The 11,615-nt window shown below is 28.4% G+C and overlaps 1 protein-coding gene across 2 annotated transcripts in view; it reads left to right on the top strand.

The window, feature by feature from the left end:
- The first annotated feature begins 211 nt into the window (after nucleotides 1-211).
- Cht7 (chitinase 7) overlaps nucleotides 212-11,615 on the top strand; it is a 63,154-nt gene continuing 51,750 nt past the window's right edge. The window contains exons 1-2 of one of the 2 annotated variants that reach the window (XM_088181525.1): nucleotides 212-341; nucleotides 1,057-1,157. In XM_088181525.1, the coding sequence (XP_088037651.1) occupies nucleotides 1,155-1,157 (3 nt within the window). In that variant the 5' untranslated portion in view covers nucleotides 212-341; nucleotides 1,057-1,154. The remainder of the gene's footprint in view (nucleotides 342-1,056; nucleotides 1,158-11,615) is intronic. The other variant, XM_088181526.1, reaches the window with a different exon arrangement.

Here is an 11,615-nt window from a genome sequence, read left to right as displayed (position 1 = left end):
TGAACTAGTTTTAAGGTTAATAAACCTCATTTAATCCAACACCAAGATCCAACAGTTCATTGTCTTTTGATCGTCCTGTTAGCTAACTATCATTCCTATACCTAGCCGTGTGACATAATACAATGGTGAATGGTCAACGGTGTCCGTTTCCATTTCGGTCTATCGGCGAAACGGTGGCGGTGGTAAGAGAGCCGTCAGGGGCCACGGAAGAGGTCTTCAACTTCTTCAGTCGGTCGCAGTGCTCCGTCGGCAGCGAACAACACCACTCGCAAAGCCGAATCGCGGGTTCGAATCCAAGAAAGAAACCAAGAAAGTTGCGCGCGCGCGCAGAAAACTTCAAAGTAAAGCGAGAAACAATTTGCGCACGCGATTTTCTCTTTCGACACACACACACATACATACAATCGACATTTTTTGTGATTTAGTAATATTCAATATCATACAAAACATTCTTTATTGTTATATTATTAATAACTATAAGTTAACAGTATTGATTTAAATTTCAGACTGTATAAAGCTTCTCTTATTTTTATTAAATTAATTACTAACACATATATTCAAACACATACACTTGCACAATTAATATTTTTGACATTTTAATCAATCATATATTAAGTAAATTTTAAAGATATATTTTTATTTATGATAAATATTGGTTATATTATTATTGAAAAAATATTTTTGTCACTTGACTTAAAATCATTTAAATTATTTTAATTACTGATAGTTAAGCTTTTTGAGAGATATTTTTACAATATTTAATTTCTTAGCTATAATTTTATATTAATTAATTTGAATCATTTTAGATTTTTTGATACACCATGGAAGTTTTAAATTAAAATTTATTCCACCTTATATTATTATCAAAATAGCGCCAGTACGCGAGCTGCGTTTTAACCAAAATTTTAGAAACTGATTAAAAAAACTTTCTCGTATAACTCACTTGCATGCCTTGTCATAGCCGATATACCGGTGCTCGAGTAGCTTCCTATACGTATATTTAATGATTTTTTTACACTTACAAGACACTCACCTTTGATTGTGTTCCATTCGCAGAACTTTGCATCGTTGAATAAAAAATTGTGTTTGTTGTGATAAACATATTGAAGTGTCAAAGTTGAAAAGACGCGGACATCGTCATCAAAATAAACAAAATGGTGAGTTTTGAACATATTTTTACATCGTTAACATTGCAAACGGTTGATTTATAAAATGTTTATAGAAAACGGTCCGGTTGACCATGAGCGCGAATATGCAAACGCGCTTCGAAAGGTTTCACTTGACGAAATCGAATAAACCGCACGAGCAATTTTAGTCTTTAATGTAACGTATCATAAGGGATATTTTCATATGCGAGTAGAATACGTTCACTTTGCTCAACTTATTTGTCGCTGAAAAGTCGTTTAGCAAAGACGCAACGCGTGAATAGAATTCGCTTATGTTTTTGTCATTCGCACAACGCTGAATATGTTGGGCACGTAGGATAAAATGATGATTCAAAGCGTCATATCTCGCACATGGCACTGATGCGGATTAAATAGGTCAAAAGTTGACCAAAAAACCTAAAGATACGTTTTAAACATATTCCTACAATATGGACCGTATAAAGTATTATTATTTATGAATGACGAACAACATATTATTTAATTAAAATTTGACTTTAAAACCGCATGACTCATTTTAGGAATTCACTTCCTTGTGTTTAAGTATGCCGTTTGAAAGTGAACAAGGCATAGTCAATCAAAGAAACGAAACATATTACGTAGTGATAAATTTATAATTTACCATTGAGCTCTATTACTATTTTATCCCAAAAGCATTGAAATTATAAAATATAAAAATACAAGACTTTTTATTTACCACTCAAAATGGGTTTTCCAAAACTCCTATATATATGATTGAGTGAGTGGCAGATTTTTTCAATCATTTTCTTAGGAAACTCTAATCATTTTATTTTTCTCGTAATATTTTATTAGCTATTCAAAATTATATTATTATCTTATAGCAATATGTATAATTCAGCTTTACACATAGTTAAGATAGTCTCTCTTTCATCTGGAATCTTTCAATGATTACTATCTTTATCTATTAACTATCTAATAATTCAAAGTGGTTATATATCGATCTCTCTATATTTTTAATAGCAATGTTAAATAGCTATTTCAGTCCACAAGATAGATTAATTCGTGTATAATCTTTATTTCAGGTACATAATTAATCCTTTTGTTAGATATTTAGCTTGTATTAAATTTTGGGCTTTGTCTTCTGTATACATATTTAATTATAATAAATTACTTAAATAAAATAGAGTATTGCGAACATGTATTCTAGGTTTGACTATATTTTACATTGTCAAAACACTAAGGAATATTTTTTTTGCCTACGATATTAATAAATAGCGATACTTTAAACCTCTTATGTTCAGTACATTTGATTAGAGATATATCAATTTAATATAAATTAAACTAGGAATCTTTTAATTAAATTTTATACATTAATTATATTATATTTAAGTTAAAGTAGCTCATTAGAGAATTGCTTATGGCTAATATATACGACCTAGCTCGATTTGATTTAATCATCACGATATTTATATGTAAGCTTAAGATCAGATTTTTTTATTATGTAATAATCATTATTTATAGTCTCCCAGATACGATAAAAATAAAAAGCAGTTCATATGGGATTCGAACCCGGGTTTTTCGGGTTACGTGTGATTTTCATTTATGAGATTCTTAATTATATGTATCTATAACAAAATAATATGGCATACATGTGTTATAAATTAATATTTTGAGAAAGTATAACAAATACAATAAGCTGTTTAGATCATTTTTATTTCAATTTACAATTTTATTTTTTTGCAAACCTCATCATGTTTTCTTACATGTCGAATGTTGTAGAAGTTGAGATTTAAATTTATATGGGACAATCAACTTCTTAAAAATATACAAATAGTTTTCTATTAAATCGATCATGGCAACTCAGATTAAAATCTCTTTTGACGCAGACAAATTAATATTTTCTTATTGAGAATGTCTTATGAATATTATTTAATTAAAAAAATAGTGTGCTATAGGAATAACAGTCTTTCGTGTATTCTTATTACTTATTAATATATATTATAACACTTTATTAAAGTATTATTTATGCACATAAACATGATTTCATCTTATATTAATGCAATACAGTTTTAAGCTCTAAATCTAGTTGGTAAGATAAGCCCTGGTAAGATTTTTCTTTTGACTAATTGTCTTGTTTTATTTCAGTGCTTATTCTGAATTTTTATGTCTAAGCCTTTTGATTAAATTTTAAATAGTATGACAAAAATAATTAGTTCGTTTAGAATACAATAAAATTATATATTATATATTTCATTTATAAAATGCTTTATATGTTAATTTTTTTTTATATAAAAATACATACATTTATATTATACAACTGCAAATCAAAATACGCACTTAAACCGATTTCATTTAAATAGTAAGAAAAAAGTGACTAGTAAGTTTATATTAGAAGAGAATTCTTTAAGGGTCTAAGATACATGGGCAATCTGTTCTTCACATTATTTATTAATGATATAAAAACAGCTGTTACAATTTTTAGTTGAATTTGGAAAGCCGATGATTTAAATGCATTTTCTATATATGGAAATAGGCTTGATTCAACAGTCTTGACTTTGGTGTAGAAAAATGCAGTAATATGTAATTTTCTTGATTTCATTTACTATCAGAATATCGTTGGGAATTTTTTGCTAAAAAACTTTCTCTAAAGATATCGGAATCATTTTTAAGAACATGTGGAAGTTATTATTACACATAAATGATGACTGCTAAAAATCTTTCAAGATGCATGGCTTTGTTATGAAAAACACATTTCACTTTGAAAATTCGTTGGTTATTCGTGTCTTCTGTGTCACTTTAGTTAAGAACATTCTTGAATATATAATATAAGAACATGCTTGGAATCCCCGAAAAACTAAATACTTCACTTTATTCTAAAAGGTTCAGAAAACGTTCTTGAAATATTTTTATATCTGTTATTGTTTCACAGCATCTTTTTTTACAAGCGTTGTGATATGATTCCCTGAATTCTCGCAAAAAGTTGTATGTCGCTAAGCATTATACAATTTTTAATAATCTCGTTCAGTTTTAGGTTTCGGAATGTTTCGAGAGTCATGATCGCATCCTCTTCTGATCGTTTGCACAAATCGAATCGGCAATGGCTGTCGCCATCCAGCTCTTTAATACGCTGACTTTGCACGTTGATTAATTGTATTTAATATCAGCTACAAGCATTCTATGTTTTTTCTGCTCATTTACTGTATTATTTTTGACCATAAAACAACCCGTCAAAAATATTTTAATCAGATTATATTAATCCATAAATTTAGCATAAAAATCGCGTAAAATTCTATTATTTATTATAATGTTTTCCTTTCGTTTTATGATAAACCTATTGTTATTATTTTTAACGATTACTGCTGTACTATATTACACACGACAATAGAAAGTACGCAGATTTTCCGCACGGCGTGCGACGCACTTGGCAATTATTGCAAAAAAATACGCAGTAGGATTTTCATTAAAATGACAGTCTTGTTTTCGACGACAATCATGTCTCGGCTCTAATGATAGGAAAAATTACGAGTTTCCACATGGCTGATCGTTTCAGTTTTCACTTCCAGTTATGCACATAAATCAGGTTTGCCTTGTTGAAAGAAAATTTTGTACGTACGATTTTGAGCCTCACTAACGATGGCAGTAAAGATTCAACTACAAGGTGTTAATAGACACAATAGAATATTAATATTTAATAAACATTTGTTAAGTGTCATATTAGATTGACGCCTCGATAAGATTGTTTGCACACAATGCAGACGCCGGTGTTGCATCAAAAACTGATACGAGTGGATGTGACCGTTTATGATGTAACATTATTAACATTTCGGACGTATTGTGTCCTCACGAATCGTTCAATTATGTTATTGATCGGATAATTAAGTAACGTTAAAGCGAAACTCGCACGGTTCCTAAAAACCGATTTTGTAATGTGTGTATTAAGCAAATCAAACCGGTGACACAACACGAAGTGTATGGTTAGGGTTTTGCAACTTTCACAACTAAAATAGCCATGGTCAGTTAATTGCCAAGGCGTTTCGTCATTGTGTTTATTTTCGTTTACTCGCTGGTTTTATATGTGTTTTTTTATTCTTAGCTTAGACCCACCACGCTTTTTGACAGTCAGAGTTTTGACCCTGTGTTTCAAACCGTTCGAATGGACAGTAGTCGGATTTCCTGTCCGATTGGTCCTGACCTCATATGCTATCTGAGATAAAAACATTCTTAACATTGAAATGCAATTGGATAATTAAAAAATATGCGAGTGTAATTTATATATTTAATTAATATATTTAGCAGAGCTTATTAAAGCTCAAAATATTATATATACGTAATACTTTTGCAAAAAAAAATTCAAGAGAACACTTAAATTAAATTTATAAATCAAAGTTTTATATATGTTGAATTTGCATATTGCTCCCTAATAACGACACACCTGCAGCAATTATTAACTGAGAATAGTCTGAAAGTTTTTCAGAATATTCAAATATTGTTAACCAATATATAATCACTGAGATTGAAATTAATTTAATAATTGTATTTATTAAAACTTTGTAGGGTGATAATAATTTTAAGCAATATAATATAAACTAAGTAAATTTTTTTGTAAAATATATGTATTTTATACAATAATTTAAAATATGGTTTCGTCGTATATTTTATTTTTTATTCTTAAGTAAATTTGGTTACTTTCCAATACTTTTGCTCACAAAAAAAAACAAAAAATTTGAGTTTCACCTGAGCTTTAAAAATAAAACTGACTGTTAATATCTAAACAAAAAAATATTTTTAATATAAAGATAAAATATAAATCGCTTGAAATATTATTTTTATATTATAGTGTTGTAATATATATTTTAATATTTTTCAGTATATAAATAATTAATTACTTATTTATATATTGTAAAATAGTTTTTGGGTTGAAGAAAAGTAAACTTTTACAGTAAAATTATTATAAAATTAACTATTATTCACTACAATAAAAAGGCCTTATGAAACCACAAATATATGTTCTTAGCTACTATACAATTACTTGAATCTCTATTTTTGGTAAATATATAAAATTACTATTACTTTCAATAGATATAATCTAGAATAAAATTAACAATAGCTTGAAATAATAAATTCGTGGGTGTGATTTTTTAAATGTAAAACATACATAAAATATTATATAAATATTTTAAATACAGTTACAAAGATTTCCTTTTTTATTACTTTATTTTTCTATATGATATGAATAAATTATAATAGTAACTATAAAAATATTTTCTGTAATTTATTTCCATTTATTAGCAGTAAATATTTCATCACTTCACTAGAATAATTTGCTTTCTGATCGACTACTTGACTTTCGAAAGTTATTACATACATAACGATATATATTTTTTATTTATATACGCCCTTTATACGACTATTGTGTCTATCAAGCTATAAGGTATTTTATAATAAAAATATATTATCATATTTAATAAACAAATAGTCGATCGTGCCCTTGACGTGCCATACTAAATACAATATAACACAGTCATTAGTAGTCTTCTGTTAAAGTTCAAGAAACAAGTTTACCAGTGACATTTTGATAATATAATCCGGTATTTATCTTTATTTTACTATGCCATATTGTTATTTTTCGCACATGGTTTAACATTCATATGCAAGATAGATAGTTGCATCTAATACATATTGATTCGATTTTACTACATGAGTAGTATAAAATATCTTTTAAAACATCTCCAGCAATAATCGCTCAGCCGGCTAGCCTACTTTCCCCTACTGAGATAGATCTTGCATTTATCACAACCACAATCGTGTATATCAAGGTTGCAAGTGCATTGAAAACCACATTTATGGCCGGCTGTATAAGCCACAACAACAGCGAAAAAAACGCGTACAAAGATAAAAATTGTAGAAAAAATATAAAAATAATAATCCCTATTGTGGTAGCGTATCTAGATGGCGGAAAAAATACCATACAGTTCATTGTTGTAAACTTTGCGAAAGATTCGATATGATTGTGTAAAAAATGTGTCGACATTTTAAAACACGTAGCGGTCGAAATTAATCTTCGATTGTTCTTAAGGATGCTGATTGTTTTTAGATTCATATCTGCCTTCATTCAGATAACGAAATTTTATTGTAGTGTTAGAGCAAAAGCGTTGCAAAATGACAATTTTCTTATTTATTTCGTAGGCGTAGTGATAAGACTAGTCATTCTAATGTGCCATTATTCATGCTGCAAGATGTCAAGGTGCGGTCGTAGGCATTGAACATTGCTTTCAATGTTTGGTCTCATTTTTATCATATGATCTGTATTATCAAAAGCTGCTATTTTATATTTTGTTGATTGATTTTACGAGATGTCAAGGTATGGTCTTGACACGTGAGCTTTAAAACAAAGCAGTTGTTAATTTGATCTAATTTTTCATCGCATTACTTATAAGGAAATGGCATTGATTAGAAACTATTATTACACACATCAAATAATGTAAGAATTAAAAATTTAGAGCAACTGGGATTGAGTAGGTGTATTTTCAATGAGAAACCTTGAATAAATATTATTTAATGAATTCAGTAGTGTTCTTCTTTCGATTGCAAATAAGCATACCGTTACGAAATTCTAAATTTTCACATTCTTTTGTAAGTTAGTCTGAAGTTTCTGAGAAAAGTAGCACATTCGTGTAAACACACCCAAACGTTTTCACTTTGGTTGAGCACAATTCGCACGCGAATAGTTTCACGCGCGATCTCAAAAAAAATCTATTGTATAGTCAGCTTCCTTAAAATTATAAAAAAACTTCTTAAATATCAAACTACGTTACAAACCAAATATATTTTTATTATGTATGAATTTTAATTGGGTTTATATATGTAAAATTGGCGAATTTTCACTGCCACTCTCGTATAACTTTTACTTTTTTTATAATTTTAAATGAATAATTTATGATATGTTAATATCAAATTAGTATCAATTGTTCTGTTAGACTTGTTAGATGCTAGAATGACATTTTACAAGCGAATATCATGAAACTGATCAAGGACGCCCACCACGACTCCGGTTAATGATCTAGAATAGATCAAATATTGCTCTTTGAAGGTCGTTAAATTTTTTTAATGAGAAGATATGAGCTCAACAGCATTATAAATAAAAAAAATATATAATATAATATATTAAAATTACGCAACAAAACTTATACATAAGAGGTGTTGAATTATGCAACTTATCAAAATTGCCGTTGGCATTGAATTTTAGTATCGAATGATGTCATTCAAGATGCAGCGATTATCGTCTACACATTATTATATTAATGAATTTTAATACTTGACCTTACATTGTTTATAATAAAATGCGTTTACAATAAAATTTTAATTAAGGCATTGTCAATTGTATGAAAATATTTGTTTTCTCAAGGAAGTGCTTTTTGACGATCGCTTTGTTGATTTATCAACAACAAGGAAGAGCTTAATAAGTTTGGTCGTTCTTAACTTATTGGTAAATATCGTGCTATTAAGCAATGGAAATAATATAAACATTTTGCAATGCGGTATCAGCGCCTACGATTGCGAAGGTAATAAATTGATTTCCGCGAAAGTATCAGAAATTCTTCATAAATTGTTCCGTGTGTAAATCTGTCGAAAAATTGTTACTAAAACATGCGTAAAAATTACATTTTAATACGTGTGATTGTGGCATAAATTATTCGCATTTCAAGTAAATTTACATAATTACTTACCTTCAACATGCTTATATTTATATTTTTAACTTTTACATCTATTTCTGTATATGCATAAAAAAAGTGAGAGGGTTTTATAAACGCTCGATCGTCGATATCTATTTCGCACAAATTGTATTGAATGCTTTTATTAACATATAATACATATCAGTACATATTATGTCCAGAAGTAATGATATTTTTATCAATAAAATCCAGATAATTTTTTTTAGTATTTTCGATTTTATTTTCAACTTTTTATAAATTGTTTTTTTAAATGAATTACTAATTCTCTTTTTGTAATAAGTTTTGAATAGCCAATTTTACTTATTTTATTAAATTTAATATGTTCCCTTAATTTGAAGAAACAAGTCGGAAAGGATCAAGTCTAGTGAATATGGGAGTTACAATAAAACTTCCCCACCAAGGCTGTAAATTTTATCTTGAGTCAATCTAGCGGTTGTTAGGTTAAAGAATATATTTTTATCTATTCATTTGGGTTAGTCTATTTACCTTCAATTGAGTTAAAAGTTTACTAAGCACTTCTTTTAACACTTTAAAATAAATTACTCTTTTAGAATCCCAACGTATATATACTTTTCAGCATGAGATAGCTACTGTTTTTATTAGAAAGGCCCTATTTCTTGTACCTTGTGATCTGATTTTAGAGTAATGGGTCTAATTGCTATTTTTCAGCAAAATAGTACGCGTTGATCCTCGTTGTTTTGTAGTAATTGGACAATTCATGTGAAACCTAGTTATTTGAAGGTTGCCGTTGGATATGCTTCAGTTCCAGCTTTTATGACTATTTTATTCCCAAGTTGTGTGGTCCATTTAAAGACTCAAAAAATAATTATTTCAATCTCTGGCGTTGTCTTCATACAATATGTCGCCATAAATTATACATATATTTTTGTAACAGCTGTTGCATTTTTAAAATATATTTTTAAAAACGTCTGTAACGTCTCAGACTAATAGCTCTGAGGTTGCGCGTTCGATCCTCGGCAGCAACACTTGAATTTTTATTTTTTAAAAATACGCTAATATTAAAAAAAACTGGTCCCAGCTACAGTGACATATATTGACTATAAATTGTATAGCATATAATAATTTATAAATAATGATATAGATGTTTATTTAAAAACCATAGAGAAGCAAAAATTTTGCTGACGATGAATTTAATATAAATCAAATATTTTTTTTTATCAAAATTGGTGTTTTGAAAGCAAAAGTAATAAAATATCTGAAAAGTAAGACATTTAAATTGCTGTGTAAATCTACATATAATTCAAGTTATCTTATCTTTGTGGCAAACATTTTTTTAAATTAAAGTTGTAGTAATTTTTCAATTAAAGAATAATAAAAATAATAAATTTAATAAATAAAAATAATAGCATTATTTAATCGTGTTGTTCAGTGTATGTAATCAATGTATTTTTTATTACAAAGCCATAACGTATAATTTCGTGAGATGAGAATAGTAAGTGAAATTATTCAATCTTATGCTAATGAATCAAATATGCACATATATGTAACAATGGTATCAAAACGTGTAATCGAACTGCCAACTACTCATGAATAAAATCAGATACACAAAAAACATAACATTGTAATCTCCCATAGGTATTATTTAATAACGAGCGAAAGTCTTGGCAAAAAAGTGTTTATGCATAACAAACACTAGAGCGATGCTTCAAACTAAAATTACAAATGATTTAGAAGTAATCACATAACACTTATTTAAATAACAAATTGTTAAGGTCAATTATAAAATTTCTCTCGGGTGAATGAATACGTTCAATGATAAAAAAAACACCTGAGATCTTATTGACACGTTTTTTTTTCTATATTACACATTATGTATAATATAAACATGTTATGAAATATTTCGTTAACGTGCAATTACTCGAAAACTTTCAAAACGACGCCGATAAATAAATAAACGTTATTAATAATGAAAAGTCTCGTGTGAAAAATAGTTTTTTTAAGCGGCGAAAGTGTACTAGTACCTTCGGAATGCAAATCGAATAAAAATTAATTTTATAATTTATTATACGATCAGATATCTAGATTGGTAATATCGTTATGCTTTAAAGTATTTATCAATGATGATCGATTGTGACTTTCGAGTGAAAGCTCATGCGAGCATCAACCTTTATCAATTTAATCAGTTTTAAACAGTTTAATTAGCTCAGAAAATAAATATTATATAATAACTAAACACGTTTTTATTAACAATGAGTTTTCGTTCTCTTGAACGTCAAGTTTAATGAAATCAAAATTCAACAGTATCTGACTTGCGAGCCATGACCCCAATGATATCAGTGACAATAAAACAAAGAACTTTCTATAATTAACACACGTCTCATACACACATAAATTTTAATACAATAAGAAGCCATTTCTTTATTTAAAATAATGCTATGGGTTGCGCACTAGCAATAGCACAATAGTATCTAAAGAAAACCCGAATAATGGCTAATCATTTCGATCATTAAGATCGTTACGTTGGCGAGGTCAACTTTTGCATTCGCTAATTGTTGGTATGTGTATTATGAGAAATGTTGAAATTTCATAGAAAAAAATACTCTCCATATATACATACATTGAATGACTTTCTTTTGAGCGAAACGAAAGTTTTATTTTTGTTATAAAAATATACGAAGATGGCCACTTGAGTGCTTTCTACGTTTTAACGACTGCTTTGCGAATTTAAACGTTTTAATGTGACTATATATGTATGTAAAATTTTCAGCTTTTTAGCACCAAATTGTAAATAACTCGT

Source organism: Plectrocnemia conspersa, unplaced genomic scaffold, assembly GCF_051122295.1.
Source record: "Plectrocnemia conspersa isolate PC_06_02 unplaced genomic scaffold, ASM5112229v1 ptg000002l, whole genome shotgun sequence".
NCBI lineage: Eukaryota > Metazoa > Arthropoda > Insecta > Trichoptera > Polycentropodidae > Plectrocnemia > Plectrocnemia conspersa.
Note: the sequence above shows the minus strand (reverse complement) of the source record. Positions and strands in the feature narration are given on the sequence as shown.